The 18,926-nt window shown below is 43.6% G+C and overlaps 1 protein-coding gene across 1 annotated transcript in view; it reads right to left on the reverse strand.

Moving 5' to 3' along the window:
• The window catches only part of LOC126101213 (uncharacterized), a 194,961-nt gene extending 182,613 nt beyond the window's left edge, over positions 1–12,348 (reverse strand). The window contains exon 1 of the mRNA XM_049911905.1: positions 12,273–12,348. Coding sequence (XP_049767862.1) covers positions 12,273–12,348 — 76 coding nt within the window. The remainder of the gene's footprint in view (positions 1–12,272) is intronic.
• Between the last annotated feature and the right edge of the window lie 6,578 nt (positions 12,349–18,926).

Consider the following 18,926-nt stretch of genomic DNA (forward strand, 5'->3'; position numbering starts at 1 on the left):
TTGGGGAGGTGAGAGGCGAGGGGAAAGCAGCGTCAGTTGCTTCCTGCAGTGCTGACATCATTACCCGTGACTATTGGTGCAATTAAACTTCACGTCTACGGATAGCCTACCGTTGGCAGCGCTTGCAGACAAATGAATATTAAAGATACAAACGAAGAAGCTGGCTGTGTGAGCACGCACAGCCAACATGAAAATAAAAGGTTTGTTAATGACACTGAAAGAGGAATTTTACTCGAAATCTTACCAATGACTACAGGTGACAGTCTACGTTTTGAATCCGGAGGGTTATTATTCTCAACAAAAATAAAACCTACAGGAAAACGTCCCGAATAATTACTTAACGTAGGTATATAGACTTTGTAACAGTGGTAAACATACTCATTCTATTTTGCATTAAATTTTAAAAGGAACATAAAATTGGACTGCATTTCGTTGGTAGCCCTAGTTTTCAGTCCATGAATACAACAAATAATGTTTCATTTGGCAGATAAAGACTTTTTTGGGCGCTTCATGAGAAAATGTCGAGCAAGATTAAATGTAATACCTTCTTTATATGTGACAGGCTTCTCTGTTTATCTTTTCTTTGTCCCCTTCGACCATGTTCTATTTAATTCAGACGCTGTAAGAGCGTAAAACGTTGCGTGCACGTTACTGAATCGTTCGGCCACCTGTTGGTGAAATTATGAAGTACTACGAAGCTTTATTGTACCAGCGGGGCGAAGCGAGCGTAGCCGAGGCTGAGCGGCGAACTGGGCAACTTCGCCAGGCTTCCGTACTTCATTAATGAACTACTTCATTTGAACGCTTCACGGCAAAGAGTGAAATGAATGAAGTAGTTCACGGCAATGAACGAGTTCGACGCATCTCTAGCGTCAACTACAAAGACTTGCGATACGGGCGAACCCCGAAGGGGATATCCCGGCCAATAAATGCCATACGATCATTTCATTTCGTCAACATGATCAGTCACAGTGCGGTGTCAAATCCTGCAACACGACTATCTACTGGTGCAGTTCGAACACTTCACAGATCGTGAAATCTCGGGCTAACGAATTCTGTTCGTCTATCTCTATCATGTGTCACCGAGTGAGGTGGCGCAGTGGTTAGGCACTGGACTCGCATTCGGGAGGACGACGGTTCAACCCCGCGTCCGGCCATCCTGATTTAGGTTTTCCGTGATTTCCCTAAATCACTCCAGGCAAATGCCGGGATGGTTTCTCTGAAAGGGCACGGCCGACTTCGTTCCCCATCCTTCCCTAATCCGATGAGACCGATGACCACGCTGTCTGGTCTCCTTCCCCAAACAACCCAATCCCAATCTATCATGTGTCAACGCATTATTAATGTATTATGGATTTTAAACATAGAAATAACCGTAAAACAAGTGCTGCGGTATCTTACAGAGAACAGATCATATGTAAACACAGCCATTACAAATGGTTCAAATGGCTCTGAGCACTATGGGACTTAACTTCCCAGGTCATCAGTCCCCTAGAACGTAAGAACTACTTAATCCTAAGGACATCACACACATCCATGCCCGAGGCAGGATTCGAACCTGCGACCATTGCCGTAGCGCGGTTCCAGACTGTAGCACCTAGAATCTCTCGGCGACAGCGGCCGGCCCAACGACTGCGTTTCATTGGCGGCAAACACAGCCATTAAGTAACAAATGATCACAATCATGGTTCACATGATTCTGTCTAATCGTGGAGCGTTAAGCCGTCGGCACACCGACCGTGCTGTCGAACGTTAACGTTGAGCGTGCCAAGTTCAACGTGCTGCTGAACGCTCAGGAACGATGCGACTTGTACATACGGTACGTGGGCCCCAACGTGGTATACGCGATCGCAACGCACTCCAGCGGCAGTTGAGGGATGTTTCTAGTTCGTAAATCACTCTGTTTACTCAACGGGCGCGCGTAAAATTCCCACGTCAGCTCTATTAAAACGCACATTTCCTCCATCGTCCACCAAAAGGGAAGTACCATGCCCAATCAATAAGGACACAAGCTTGTAAAAGTTCCGTTACAAACAGTGCGGTACAAATTTGGAATACTTTTCCGCATAATATAAACATTATTTCATCATTCCCACATTTTAGTAAAACTCCAAGGTCAGTCTTACTTGATTACTATTCCTACCCAGTAGCAGATTCTTTGCAACATATGAATTACGAAGCGTAAAAGGAAAAGGAGCAAAATATCTTTATAGAAGTAGCGCAAGCTGTCATGTAGATTAAGCCAATCGACAAAGTCACCCCTCAAAGAAAGGTGAACTTACATTTACATAACATCAGATATTATAATATATACTTATATTAAACTAATAATAAAGTATCAGAACCGAATAAAAACGGGAATGTCGGGAAAAAAAATTGGGAGTGTCAAGACGCGAACCACCGCCCGTACAAATAGCTCTATTCAGGACATTGACACAACTTTTTTTTTATATTTTGTTCGTTGTTGATCGTTTTGTTTGGTCGTTGCGGACGTCATGTAACATCCGTTCAAGTCCGTTGTTGATCCTTTCACTCAGTTCTTTTTTTTTTTTTTTTACAGAGGCCAACCAGCTCTGTGACCGAATACGCTGAGCTACCGTGTCGGATCAACGCTCAATGTTCGGCTGCACGGTCCGTGTGCCGACGGCTTTAGCTCATCCTGCGATCTAGTGACGGGTGATCGTTCTATATTCACAACGGGTCTTGGAGCTGTTATTTATTCTCGCGATCGCAACCAAAGTCAATTTAACATGAATTATTTCGTTTATTAAGCATTAATCTCGAAATTCTCATTTGCAGTTCATATAGTAAGCTATTATAGTCTCTAGCAAATAACCAAAACATTGTATTGGTATTAATCTGAGCAAAGCTGACAATTTTGCACTTTATCTGTCTGATATCTCTTCCATCCCTGATGACCCACAATCTGATTACTCACTTTTCCCTTCCATCCTCGAACATACAAATACTGCTGCCCCACCCCAGCATCCAGCTTCCAGTACTTGGACGACATACCACTCCACATACAGTATTAAATACGCCAATTACAGCAAGCGACATGGAACAAGTACTCCACAAAAAGCGCAACACTTTCCCCGTTCACGTCTGCATTACCTACCAAACCTCACCTGAGTGTTTACCAAGGCCTTCGAATCCATCCTCTCCCGACTCATCCTTCAACATTTGAACCAACACTATTTTCTTCTCGTTAACCAGTGTTGCTTCCGTTCTTATTTCTCCTCTGATGACCAGCTCCTGCATCTCACCGATCTCCTACCAACTCAACTCCCATAATTCCGTTATTTTTGTCTCCCTCTACCTAGAAAAAGCCTACGACCGTCTATGGCATACCGGTCTCCTTTTCAGACTTCAGCCTTACGCATTTCCAGTTAACGACGGGCCTTATTGCATCCTTCTTATCCAAGCGCCCATCCTTTGTCACTATTAATAACACCTTCCATCCCACTGCAGGACTGGCCCAAGGCTCTGTTGTCGACTGCTTTATCGCCTCTACACCGCTGATATGGCGAAACCACCTCCAAGAGTCCACCTCCTTCAGTATGCCTATGACACCGCTTTCCTCGTCCTCTGCTCTACACTCCAGAATCCCAGCGATCCCTCCAAATCCTCCTCAATCAGTTCGTGTCCCTCTGATCACAAAGTATGCCGCCACACCTTCACGAACACATCCCTCCGTCCCGACACCTGCACACTACTCCATATCCTATCCCAGCACAACTTCAACCAACTCCTTCTCCCAGACAATGAGATCCGCCCCGATATTTATCCCTCCTACCACTTCAACTCTTCCCCACTTATCCAACTTCACAACAGGGCTCCTATCTCCATTCTCACCCCTTTCCTCTTACAACCACTACCCTGCCTACCAGATACACTACCCCTCGCCCTCTGTCTTTCCCATCGACTGTATCTCCCACTAACTCAGCTCCTACCTCTCATCTCCATAGTTTTGCTACGTTTCTACCCACACCCCTTAAACCTATGGAATATACTCTATCCTCCGGCAGTACCCCTGACAGTAGAGCAGGTCCTTCACATTTTAAGTGAAAGAACAGTGCTTCGTTATTTTTATCAGAGTAATTTCACCTTCTTGCGTTATGTTTTAACATGTATGTATTTCCGTCTTTTAACTGTCCGTCTTTCATTTTTAATTTAAAATACAAAACAGCCACAAATTTTGTTTGTATTTCTCGTCGTAAATTTTTTAAATCACTTGACTGAAGAGCGGAGAATTTTATTGCTGAGAGCCCACCCTCCCGCCTATATGGGGCGAGGGTGATGAAATAACAATAAAGAAAAAAATATTGGGATGAGAGTCGAGTAACATTTTTGAAGGACCATACTTTCGTCTTTGTTAGCTTTACATAATCATCATAAAATGCTTACATGTGATATTCATAAATAGAAGAGTTTTATGCCTTGGTAGGATTTATTACTATTTCTGACTGTATTCCACGATGTCTTTTTTTCAAGCGGAGCTATAGTTTGTTCTTGTGGCAATTTTTTTGATCCTCAGGATCGATTGCTTTCGCGCCACGTGGGTCAAATGTCACGTGACACTTCGAGCAACACTCGATAGTGTATTGAGCTCTGCGGTGTATCGGGATATCTCGAGGTCGTTCGAAGGCGACTATCGTTTTCCCAGTCCTTCCAGTCACACTTGTGGGATTACACGAAGACGCGTTACAGCACGACTACTCACATTAGTGGGCTAACACTAAAACACCCACTTTTGACAGACAACAAAGGCTACAAATAGAGCAAGCCGTTGTTGTAGTAGCTCATCTCCAACTGTGAGTGGCGGATCCCGATTCCCTGCACATGAAGCAAAGCAATCCCACTTTTCTTTTTTCCATATTTCTGATTTACAGCTGATCTCTGACTATCTCATTATAAATAGAGATCTCATTTACCTCTCAAATACCTTACCCATAATAACTATTTAACTCAAGGCTGAAAAAATTCACCCACTTGTCCGTGTTGTAAATTTAGACTCTTTCTTATGTATCATCTACACCTACAATCCCTTCCCTTCGCGGCACTAGCAACCGATTCCACCTCCTCACAAAAATGTAAGGAAAAACCCCTAGCCGTTGAACAAGAATTAATCCTCCCCTTCAGTCCATCCGAACAGCTCTTGCCGCTAGATATATTATTCCCTTAGTTGCCACTTGCAATCAAACTACCAATTCCTTTAAGAATCTCTGTATCTCCCAACAAATCACAGCACTCCGTGTTCGACCAAATGCCACTCTCACATATTGCGAATATCTATACTCTTAGCCAGATACCAGTGTTAACTACAACAATTACTTAACGCTCTGCAGTAGAGCTTGCCAGTGGATTCAGTTAACGACCGATAAGTCGGGCGCCCCTTGTGGTTATCTCCGTTACTGCCATTATGAGCCCGGCTGCAGCAGACGAAGCAGCTATGTGCTATACCTGAGGTGGGGGGTTGAACCGTAAGTCTTAGCTCAGGCAAACTACTAGACACTTTACAGTTGTTACTCTATCCAGTGAGTCATTGTCAAGATCTTAATTGAACAGTAATGTGTTTTACCGCCTGTTTACGTACAGTAAGTTACATTAGTGTGTGTTGAGAGTTAACTGTCAGACCCTGCAAAACGCAATGACCTAGCGCAGACCTTCCTACTATTTAGCCGGTATTGTTACTTCCCTTTACCACCATAAAGCAACACTCTCACAGAACTTACTGGAGACTTTTCGCCTGAGAAAAATTAAAGAAAATTAATACTCTATTTCCACAAGAACAAATTGTGTGGATAAGTGGTCTCTCTCACATCACTGCCATGCAAACTCTGTGAGACTCGGTAGGTGCATTACACTATCTCAATATCTGTTGAAGTGCCTTAAAGGGAAATATGAATTATATTGGCTCCAACGATTTGTTCCGAGAGGCCATAGCATCTTCTCTATGATGAAATTTGTTTCCCTTTGCGATGTGACCTGGGACAGCTTTCAGTGGCATTGGTTTTCGTAACTTGATGGGCATGAAAGAAAAGGAGTGGTTGAGAAACGAGAGAGGCAGGATTGTAACGTATCCTATACCGACTTCGTACGTAGAGAAATCAGAAAAGATAACTAAGGAGAAATCTGAAAAGAGAATAGAAGATCAACGGGAAAAACTTTAGTTATTCCCTTCATTATCGAGCGCATTTTAAAAGTACAAGACGGCTACAATTGATTAATTGCTCTGTGTTAATGTTAGTTAACAATGAATGATCCTCAAAAAATATTTGAAACCATAGTGAATTTTTGTAGATGGTGTAATATGTGATAGCTCAGAACTTAAACACGACATTTATACACACAAATCTGCAGCTTCATGTTGTTCTATTGCAAAAAACAATTATATACATTACACGTATTCCTCATATTTGCTATAAATTTCAAGATAGGTCAAAATACACACTTGCTGTCAAAACTTTCAACAATTGTAAGTAAATAATTCAAAATACTTAAACAAAATTACCATGGCAAAAGTTTTCAAAGCACTTTTGCTTTTCCTTATATTACCACACAGATCAGTGTTGAGTTAATATTACTTGTCCTAATTTTATTTTATTTTTTGTGGAATGTGTAAGGCAATTCCTGATATTACGGAAGCAAAGAAACATGACAATCAAGTCTGGTAATAAGCAAAAAGAAATTATATAACCTCACTTACACTGACGTAAACGAAGTTGGCATTGAATCCCGGGGTCGGCTGCCAGGATGTCATCGTAACAACGACGTATGAAAAGCCCTCTAGTGCTTAAGTTCTTACGATCGGTGTGCGAATACATAACATCCTGGCGGCCGACCCAACAGAGGGCGCTGATCATTGATATGTCTTTTCTTCAGTTGTCGTATAGACATTTTATCTTTCATAGGTAATTTGTAAGTTGCTACAGGCAATGTATTGCGTATATTTATTTTTGACCGTAAATTCACCATAAAAGTGTCAGACCTATTATCTTTATATATTTCCTTTTAGTAATTTTATATGGGTGACTGTATTCGTCTTTTACTGTATCACAATTAGTTTCTATAATAGAGATCAATATTTAAAAGTCTGCTACATGTATTTTACCTCATGTGTTTCTATCAGATTATGTTTCTTACCTAAATGAATACATCTAAGCCCACAGTAGCGACATCTCTGTAGGATGTAGGCAAACAGATTTCTGGTAGCTACGGTACTTCAGTAGCCAGTTGCAAAAATGACTGTGGGTACGATGTGGCCTATTCTACACCTTATTTTAGACCTAAGTGTCGAAGCTGTGCTGAGTATATTTAAGTTCTGACGATGCCATTACGGCCTTGTCACATTAGGACATGGTGTAGAAGAGGTACGTTTTATCATATTTTATCTGTACATTTTCCTGGTTTATGATAGTATCACATTAGGACATGGTGTAGACCAGGTACGTTTTACCGTATTTTATCTGTACATTTCCCTGGTGTATGATAGTATATTGTGATACGTTATGCTGTATTGTGTTGAAAGACGCACTGCCCACTAGGTGTATATATTTTTGTATTGTATAACAGAGGACGGCCATTACGGATTGAAACCGGTCATCGTCAAAAGAATTGATATTGTGATCAAAGGCTGGAATAAAAAACATTTGACAGTTTCATATTCGCGACTACGTCAAAATGGTTCAAATGGCTCTGAGCTCTATGGGACTTAACATCTGAGGTCATCAGTCCCCTAGAACTTAGAACGACTTAAACCTAACTAACCTAAGGACATCACACACATCCATGCCCCAGGCAGGATTCGAACCTGCGACCGTAGCTGTCACGCGGTTCCAGACTGAAGCGCCTAGAACCGCACGGCCACAACGGCCGGCCGCGAATATGTCGCAGCTGGTGAAAAACATATAAGTCAGAATCGTTTAAAAGTGAATACAAATAAGTTATCGAAGTAAAAAAATACTCACAGAAGTTATCATCACAGTAAGCGCGTAAAAGGGAGGTTGCCTGGATTCAACATAAAAAAATTTAAAAAAAAATGTTGTGATAAGGAGAGACGATATTAATTATTCTATGTCAAAGACATTCGGGTAATCGATGACGACATGCATGTCATAGACAAAATTATATAGGCTACAGGGGTTTGCTACCATTTCCGAAAATCATAACTTTGAAGATACTACAGATTTTTATCGTCAAATGGGAATCGGCTTGGACTGCATCAAAATGGCAAAAGATCATAAAAAGGCGTAATGTGTCAGCTGGTGTACAGAGTCCAAATCTGTGACAATGGTACTGCAGAATTATCGACGCTAGTACGGGAGGTCATCACCGGCAAAAACTAGCATAAGGAGGCGGTTCAAAAGCTTTAGACAGACAGTGTCAAAGACCTTCCTCGGAATGTGCGCCCTCCCGTGTCTTAAGCGTGTGCTGACAGAGTGCAAGCTGCATTTGAACGCAACCCTCAGGTCAATTCGTCGTGCATCACGCGAGTTGCAGGAAGCAAGATCAACTGTTCATAAAGCGTTACATAAGCGACTGCGCCTCACTGCGTACAAAGTGGAAATGTTCCAAGCACTGCAGCCAGACCATCGTGCTATGTGATATGAATTCGCTTATTCTATGATGACCTCCTCCGCTGACAACGACTACCCAGAAAAATACCTGTTTTTAGATGAATCAACATTTCACATTTCAAGAAATGTGAATCGCCACAACATTAGGATTTGGGGCTCCGAAAAACACACACAGCATACGTAAACACGTCCACGATAGCCCGAAGCTTAGTGTGCGGTGTGATCTAATGCACGAGAGGTTGTTGATCCCATTTTCCTTCGCAGAGAAAACCATAACCCGAAATACTTACCTAGACGTGCTCGAACAGTTCCCGCTATCACAGATCGAAGAGCTGCAGACGTCCATCATCTTTCAGAATGATGGTGCACCCTTACATTGGAGTTTGAACGCGCGGGATTTGCTGAATGACACGTTTCCTTAGAGGTGGATGGGTTCAAATGGTTCAAATGGCTCTGAGCACTATGGGACTTAACTTCTGAGGTCATCAGTCCCCTAGAACTTAGAACTACTTAAACCTAACTAACCTAAGGACATCACACACATCCATGCCCGAGGCAGGATTCGAACCTGCGACCGTAGCGGTCACGCGGTTTGTAGCGCCTAGAACCGCTCGGCCACCCTGGCCGGCAGGTGGATGGGTCGTGATGGTCCCATAGCATGGCCCCCGCGCTCTCCCGATTTCGTGCCATTATTCTTTTTTTGTGGGATTACGTCAAGAATGGCGTGTACCCAACACCAGTCAATGACATTCCTACCCTTCGTGCACTAATTAATGAAGCAATCAGAATTGTTGATGCTGCAGTGCTCACTCGTACGTGGGCAGAACCCAACTACTCTCGTGATGTTCTACGAGCGACGATTCTGGCACACATTGAATTTCTACAGGAAAGAGGATAGGGCGTATTTTAATTATACACTGAAATAAAAAGTTTACCTTGGCGCCAGTCGGTTCATGTGGTTACCAGTGGGAGTCTCTCTGGTGCTGTTAGCTTTACTCAGTAAGTGTAGAATCGATAACAGCAGCACGGCTGATCCCGGCGGAGGTTCGAGTCCTCCCTCCGGCATTGGTGTGTGTGTTTGTCCTTAGGATAATTTAGGTTAAGTAGTGTGTAAGTTTAGGGACTGACGACGTTAGCTGTTAAGTCCCATAAGATTTCACACACATTTGAACATTTTTTGATAACAGCAGCAAAAGGTGTTTTCGCCAAGAATACGGCACTCCACCAAAATATTCGTCAATGGCACCAGCAGTTCCAGAACACTGGTTGATTTATTTAAGGGGAAATTATGGAGGTTTTGTGAAACATTCCGTCTTGGCGCCTTAACTTCCAACAACTTTGTGCGTATTGCGACGCTGCATAACAACACCAGTGAATGACGTTTACTGCCATACATGCTCGCCAGAGTATGAGAGAAGTTTGAGTACCATGTGGGTGTTTCTTTTGCGTCCGATAAAATGCACACTGAATATTTGCGAAAGATAAATACAACTTTTGTACTGAGCGCAATAGTAAAAAGTATACCCCCTGTTTCAACCGTCATTCGTATAGAAGATATAGACTTGTGAAATTGGTTCAAATGGCTTTAAGCACTATGGAACTTAACATCTGAGGTCATCAGTCCCCTAGATTTAGAACTACTTAAACTTAACTAATCTAAGGACATCACACACATCCATGCCCGAGGCAGGATTCGAACCTGCGAACGTAGCAGCCTCGTGGTTCCGGACTGAAGCGCTTAGAACCGCTCACCCACAGCGGCCGGCTTGTGAAATTGGATGAATCTTATTATAACAGCCTGTATTATGAGAACGTTTGCCAGGTTGTCGACCGATGTTACCCATATCCTATCACATATTCATATTATTATTTATGTATCAAGCATAATAACGCATTGCATTTCATTAGATTTTTTTCTTTAGTCAACGATCGCCTGTAAGCGACGTTCGATTACGAGGGTCACTCCAAAGAGGCAATCAATGGAGTGGCGTCATGCAAATTCACCCAACGAAAAAAAAAATTCAAAACGACACCTTCTGCTGGAAAAGTCATGTCTACGGTGTTTTTCGATTCCGAAGGACTCTTGCTTGTGGACATCATGCCTAGTGGAACCACCATAAATTCTTATGCATATGTGACGACACTGAAGAAACTTCAAGCTCGACTGAGTCGTGTTTGACCACATCGGTAAAAGCTGTTGCTGTTGCACGACAATGCACGGCCACATGTCAGTCAAAAAGCCACAGAAGCGATCACAAAACTCGGATGGACAACACAGAAACACCCCCCTTACAGTCCTGACCTGGCTCCATGTGACTATCATCTCTTTGGGAAACTGAAAGACTCTCTTCGTTGAAGAAGGTTTGAAGATTATGACTCCCTTGTGCACGCTACCAAACAGTGGCTGTAACAGGTTGGTCCAGAATTTTACCGTGTGGGTATACAGGCGCTGGTTCCAAGATGGCGTGAGGCAGTTGAGAGGGATGGAAATTATATGGAGAAATGAAAATATTGTTCCTAAAGGATGTATCTACACACTCTAATACTTTCAAACGTGTAGAATAAAAGATGGATTAAAAAAAAATAGTGTGCATTTCTTTTGGAGTGACCCTCGTAATTTTTTGAACGTTCCTTGAAGGTCTATATGGAAATATCTGCACTTAGCAGTATCTTCTTATATGTTCTACGTAGACAGATATAGTACATACGTATCTTTTGCTGGTTTTCATATCAAGATGCATTACTGAATGTCGCAGCTTTTTGTTTGTAGTTCTCCACAGCCAGACAGCGAAGCGTCTTGGATATCTTCAAAGCTTCGGATGCGACTAGTGACAATACGTACAATCCCACGAATACTCGGAGAAATTTCTCTGTGTCAGCACAGTAATAATAATAATGGCGTGTGACGAGGGCCTCCCGTCGGATAGACCGCTCGCCTGGTGCAAGTCTTTCGATTTGACGCCACTTCGGCGACTTGCGCGTCGATGGGGATGAAATGATGATGATTAGGACAACACAACACCCAGTCCCTGAGCGGAGAAAATCTCCGACCCAGCCGGGAATTGAACCCGAGCCCTTAGGATTGACAGTCTGTCGCGCTGACCACTCAGCTACCGGGGGCGGACTGTCAGCACAGTATGATTCAGGAAACCAAAGGACAGCGGATCAGGAAGGGATCATCATACCTAAAAGCGCTGTGACGTCTGTCACGTAGCACAGTGCCAGCAACTCCAATCTGGGAGCGGTCAATTCGCAACGTGCTCGTTAAAGGTTCAGAGCGCATCTCGTTCTGTTGTGATGACGTCGAGGCCACGCTGGCCACAAACAGAAAATCTTCAAAGGCGTCCGCCGCCGCCCGGCTGCGAGGGGCCCCCAGCGCAGCACGTCACGTTTGGCGGGTCAGCCTGACATCCAGGGGAACGCCGCGACAAGGCGCGCTGCGAGTGTTATTGACCTTGTCACGCATTCGAAATTTTCGAGTTGCGTCTCTCCCTCTAGTAAAGAAAAATGTCATAGGAAGCATGAGGCGACAATAAATTGATCGCAGGTTCAAGACAAAACTTCCGTCTGAACATAGCTAATGGGCGTGGTCAAAACACTGCTCGATGTTATCGTACATACAGCTTTTCTACAAACGTACTACTGTCATTGTCTTCACTAATCCGTCACACATGTTCCAGTCTTCCTAGTCACCATATTCCTCTGTCTGGTGCTTCATCCCTTTCCCTGCTTGCGAGTTCTGGATTTTTTCTTTTTCTTCCATCTGCATGACCGTTGTTAGAAAAACGATGTGCTACACTCTTGTTTGCTTTGGTATTGTGTTTCATACAGTCTCCCTGTGGTCTCTGACACTTTCATCCCTTTCTACTCCTCCTGTAGCTAAACGTCCGCTTCAAGTACTTTCACGTCGTCCTTCCAATTTTTCGTCGTAGCTTAGTTCAGTTCATACTCAACAAAGTAATGCAACCGTGTAGCTTCAAGAAATTCAGTTATAATTCTAGGCCATCGACTGAAAGATACAGGTTTTCGTTGGCAGTGGCGCATTTGGTGTGACGGAGAATGAATTGTTTCACTGCCCGATGAAGCTGAGGTCGCCGTTTCGAAGGTATCTGTATGTGTTTTCAATATGGGTCACTTGTCTCTACATCACAGTATTCCTACGTGGCGTCCGATTGTAACTTAACGTGTTGTGTATCCTCTAAAAAGAAAAAGGTGTCACTAAATATGCATAGTGAGCTGGCTTTACGCATTTTCTTCACAAGATATGAATAGTGAGCTGCCGGCCGCAGTGGTCGAGCGGTTCTAGGCGCTTCAGTATGGAACCGCGAGATCGCTACGGTCGCAGGTTCGAATTCTGCCACGGGCATGGATGTGTGTGATGTCCTTAGGTTAGTTAGGTTTACGTAGTTCCAAGTTCTAGGGGACTGATGACCTCAGATGTTAAGTCCCACAGTGCTCAGAGCCATTTGAACCATTTTTGAATAGTGAGCTAGCTGTACGCCTTTTCCATTTCTTTTAAGTTTCCAGTCTTCGGTGCGGTCCTGTATTGTGCTGAAGGCATAGATATTGAATTAAATAAATTCCATAGGATTTACAGCACAATAAGGAGACCATTAAAAAAGAAAACCCGGAAGGACACATATGCTTCAAATGCCTCTGAGCACTATGGGACTTAACATCTTAGGTTATCAGTCCCCTAGAGCTTAGAACTACTTAAACCTAACTAACCTAAGGACATCACACACATCCATGCCCGAGGCAGGATTCGAACCTGCGACCGTAGCGGTCGCGCGGTTCCAGACTGTAGCGCCGAGAACCACTCGGCCAACTCGGCAGGCTGAAGGACACATATCTCAGGTTGTAAAGTGTAATGGCTGTCTCTATGCTACTTTGATTGAAGTGAGTCGTAGATAAACCGCTGGAATTAAATTTACGTGAAGATGGACTTAGAGATGAAGATATTAGAGGAGAGTTGCAGATATACAACCTAAATGATGAAATACAACTAGGTAAAAATGGAAAGACCGTCTAAAACATATGTGTGAAAGAAGACCACCAAAAGCAGCAAGTAGATGACGAGGCAGTCGGAAGTCGAATTGTGAGAAGACGAATAAAAAAATTGGTAATAAATCCAGCAAAGTTAGAAAAGCATCACTAAAGCCTCATCCTAGTTGGAGGGAAGAAGAGAAAAAGACCAGCTGATCATTTCGTCCCTGTAGAACTACTGACACCCACCATTCTCTAGAATCTTTTCTTTATATCTCATCTTTCCCCTGTTTTTCCCTCTACTGTTCCTCCCAGCGTAAGATAAAAAAATAAAAAAACCTCATATATCGCTAAGATGTCCCTTCTTTTGGGAAAGTTGTTCCATAGATATCTACCATCACCTACTCTTTGTAATAAAAAGTAACTTATTTCGTACTTCACCTGTCCACTTAATTCTGAACATACTTCGATAGTAACTCATTTCAAATGCTTCCAGTTTCTGCATCTCCGTATTTCCGGTGCCCACATTTCACTTCCATACACTCCTGTGCTCTGGTTCAACACGTCCAGAAACTTCCCCTTCGGTTCCACATCAATACCCGACACCAGTAGACCTACATACAGAAGAAAAACTTTTGTCGCCTGCATTGCTAAGTCGTTTCCAATTTTGATGTTAAGCAAGTGGTTATTCTCCTTTTGATTGCTGCTCATCACCTTCGCCTTTACTTTTCTTATCCTTATTCTGTTGGTCCTATCGACAGGTATTCTGAGACTTCTTTACGACCGCCAGAAGAGCTATCTAGTTCTGGTATTTGGTCCTTTTCTCAGATTTTCTTTCGCTTACTTCATTGGTGTGCGGCTAAGCTTCCAAGATACCAAAAAAGGCCTCTTCTCCATTCTGGTAACTTCACTGTGAACGGGGAATGTTGTCTCTGAAGTTGACCAACATGCACAAAAAAGGAACAAAAAATAAACAAATCGCACCTGGATGGAAATAAGCCCTGTGTGGTCGATATGAGAAAAGTTCACTGGTATGGCAGCTATAAGTTTGCATTTTTCTCTTTTAAGTGCTGCTTACCAGCTTTTGCTCCATGCTGATGTTTTATCGAGGTGTAACTGGACATTATTTTAATTTTTTCCAGACAGAACTGAAAGGGTCGGCGAAAGAAAGTGCTGACACACGACTGAGTCATTTTGAGATTACTGTATGAGAATATGTTGGTTAAATTCACAGACAAGAAGATCAATATAATTAGACAAACAATTTATGTAGTAGACAGTTTTCCCTAGCAGTGCCAATAGAACTGCACTAATGGCCATTAAAATTGCTACACCAAAAAGAAATGCAGATGATAAACGGATATTCATTGGACAAATATATTATACTACAACTGACATGTGATTACATTTTCACGCAATTTGGAGGCATAGATCCTGAGAAATCAACACCCAGAGCAACCACCTCTGGCCGTAATAAAGGCCTTGATACGCCTGGGCATTGAGTCAAACAGAGCTTGGATGGCGCGTACAGGTGCAGCTGCCCATGCAGTTTCAACATGATACCACAGTTTATCAAGAATAGTAACTGGCGTATTGTGACGAACAAGTTGCTCGGCCAACATTGACCAGACGTTTTCATCTGGTGACAGAGCTGGAGAATGTGCTGGCCAGGGCAGCAGTCGAACATTTTCTGTATCCAGAAAGGCCCGTACAGGACACGCAACATGCCGTTGTGCGTTATCCTGCTGAAATGTAGGGTTTCGCAGGGATCGAATGAAGGGTAGAGCCACGGGTCGTAACACATCTTAAATGTAACGTCCACTGCTCGAAGTGCCGTCAATGCGAACAAGAGGTGACCGAGACGTGTAACCAATGGCACCCCATACCATCACGCCGGGTGATACGCCAGTATGGCGATGACGAATACACGCTTCCAATATGCGTTCACCGCGATGTCGCCAAACACGGATGCGACCATCATGATGCTGTAAACAGAAACTGGATTCATCCGAAAAAATGACGTTTTGCCATTCGTGGACCCAGGTTCGTCGTCGAGTACACCATCGCAGGCGCTCCTGTCTGTGATGCAGCGTCAAGGGTAACCGCAGCCACGGTCTCCGAGCTGATAGTCCATGCTGTTGCAAACGTCGTCGAACTGTTCGCGCAGATGGTTGCTGTCTTGCAAACGTCCCCATCTGCTGACTCAGGGACCGAGACGTGGCTGCACGATCCGTTACAGCCACGCGGATAAGATGCCTGTCATCTCGACTGCTAGTGATACGAGGCCGTTGGGATCCAGCACGGAGTTCCGTATTATCCTCCTAAACCCACCGATTCCATATTCTGCTAACAGTCATTGGATCTCGACCAACGCGAGCAGCAATGTCGCGATACGATAAACCGCAATCGCGATAGGCTACGATCCGATCTTTATCAAAGTCAGAAACGTTGTGGTACGCATTTCTCCTCCTTACACGAGGCATCACAACAACGTTTCACCAGGCAACGCCGGTCAACTGCTACTTGTGTACGAGAAATCGGTTGGAAACTTCCCTCATGTCGGAAAGTTGTAGGTGTCACCACCGGCGCCAACCTTGTGTGAATGCTCTGAAAAGCTAATCATTTGCATATCACAGCATCTTCTTACTGTCGCTTAAATTTCGCGTCTGTAGCACGTCATCTTCGTGGTGTAGCAGTTTTAATGGCCAGTAGTGTACGTTTTTCTCGCATTCACAACGTTACTTTTGCACCTAGTGGCGAAAATCGGAACTAATTTTTTTTTTTCCAGCGTAAATCGGTTCTGCATTAACGCATTAGAATACCTGGCAAGTTTCGCAACCGTACGATAATTGCAAGCTACACTGGTCCTGTGTGAGTAGCTGCATCTTGATTATAACCACTCGTTATGTGTTGGTTATGCAGAGATGAAGTGCCTCGTACAACACAGGCGATTGTGTGGAGTCGCATCACGCCTGTGTAAGAACTGATGACGGTAACGACAAGTGGTGAACGGTCAGCTCCCCTGGCGTCGCAGGTGCTGCGGCAGCACGCGGGCCCTCTCTGGCGGCAGAGCCAGCCCCGTCCCGGCCGCTGGCGCCCACTTCCGGCGCGACAGCTGCGCGCAACTGGGGCCGCCTTCCACTTAACTCCTCTTTGCGCTCGCTCCCCAAATAAATCCCTCCTCATATTTTTCCTTCCTGCTTCCTTAGCCGACCAGTTTACCTACAGTCTCCCTGTCTCGTGGCCTCTCACGCCGCATCGCCTGCATTACAATGGGCGTCCCACAGGGTTCGACCATTGCCACCCCACCCCCCCGCCCCCCGCCCAATGTTACTGCTTTGTTGTTGTTGTTGTTGTGGTCTTCAGTCGAGAAACTGGTTTGATGCAGCTCTCCATGCTACTCTATCCTGTGCAAGCTTCTTCATCTCTCAGTACCTACTGCAGCCTACATGCTTCTGAATCTGTTTAGTGTATTCATCTCTTGGTCTCCCTCTACGATTTTTAACCCCCACGCTGCCCTCCACTAAATTGGTCATCCCTTGATGCCTCAGAACATGTCCTACCAACCGATCCCTTCTTCTACTCAAGTTGTGCCACAAATTTCTCTTCTCTCCAATTCTATTCAATACCTCCTTCTTAGTTATGTGATCTACCCATCTAATCTTCAGCATTCTTCTGTAGCATCACATTTCGACAGCTTCTATTCTCTTCTTGTCTAAATTATTTATCGGCCACGTATCACTTCCATACATGGCTACACTCCATACAAATACTTTCAGAAACGACTTCCTGACACTTAACTCTATAGAATGAAAGAGCTTCTGTAAACTTTGGAAGGTAGGACACGAGGTACTGACAGAAGTAAAGCTGTGTGGACGGGGCGTGAGTCGTACTTGGGGAGCTCAGTTGGTTGAGCACTTGCCCGCGAAAGGCAATGTTCCCGAGTTCGAGTCTCGGTCTGGCACACAGTTTTAATCTGCCAGGTAGTTCTACTTAACTCTATACTCGATGTTAGCAAATTTCTCTTCTTCAGAAACGCTTTCCTTACCATTGCTAGTCTACATTTTATATCCTCTCTACTGCGACCACCATCAGTTATTTTGCTCCCCAAATAGCAAAACCCATTTACTACTTTAAGCCTCTCATTTCCAAATCTAATTCCCGCAGCATAACCCGATTCAATTCGACTACATTCCATTGTCCTCGTTTTGCTTCTGTTGATGTTCATCTTAAATCCTCCTTTCAAGACACTGTCCATTCCGTTCAGCTGCTCTTCCAGGTCCTTTGCTGTCTCTGACCGAATTACAATGTCATCGGCGAACCTCAAAGTTTTTATTTCTTCTTCCTACTACGAATTTTTATTTCGTTTCCTTTACTGCTTGCTCAATATACAGGATGAATAACATAACCCAGTCTCACTCCCTTACCAACCACTGCTTCCCTTTCATGCAACTCGACTCTTATAACTACCATCTGGTTTGTGTACAAATTGTAAATAGCCTTTCGCTCCCTGTATTTTACCCCTGCCACCTTCAGAATTTGAAAGAGAGTATTCCAGTAAACATTGTCAAAACCTTTCTCTAAGTCTACAAATGCTAGAAACATAGGTTTGTCTTTCCTTAATCTGTTTTGTAAGGTACGTCGTAGGGTCAGTACTGCCTCACGTGTTCCAGCATTTCTACGGAATCCAAACTCATCTTCCTCGAGGTCGGGTTCTACTAGTTTTTCCATTCGTCTGTCAAGAATTCGTGTTAGTATTTTGAAGCGGTGGCTTATTTAACTGATAGTTCGGTAATTTTGACATCTGTCGACACCTGCTTCCTTTGGGATTGGAATGGCTTTGTGCTAACGATTTCCATCCCCCACCCCATTATATATGAATCCAAAGGCAGACTTAGTCCTGTTTGTAGATGGTATAAGCATTGCTGTCAACGCAGAAAAAAGTAAAGAATGTTTTTGTGAAAGCTGTCGGCTGGTTATGTACAAATGGGCTAGCTTAAATCCATAAAAACAGAGGTTATCCACTTTTGCAGTATCATAAATGCCCTTCTTATTAACCTAGCACACCAACAAGAAATAATAAACATGATAGAATGTTCTAAGTCTTTAGTTATGCATAATAAAGAAAACATAAACTGTAAAAACCATGTAGTAGACCTGCTAAATCGTTTAGGTTCGACTAGTTTTGTCATAAGAATAACTGCCAACTTTGGGGATATAAAAAAGTCAGTGAGTTAACATATTTTACGTGTTATCATTCACTGATATCTTATGGGATAAACTCTCGGGTAACTCCTCACTTTGGCAAAAAGTAATCTTTGCACAAAAGAAAATAATTAGAATCATGTGTGGGGATCGTTC

This window comes from Schistocerca cancellata, chromosome 9 (genome assembly GCF_023864275.1).
Source record: "Schistocerca cancellata isolate TAMUIC-IGC-003103 chromosome 9, iqSchCanc2.1, whole genome shotgun sequence".
In the NCBI taxonomy this organism is placed as follows: Eukaryota; Metazoa; Arthropoda; class Insecta; order Orthoptera; family Acrididae; genus Schistocerca; species Schistocerca cancellata.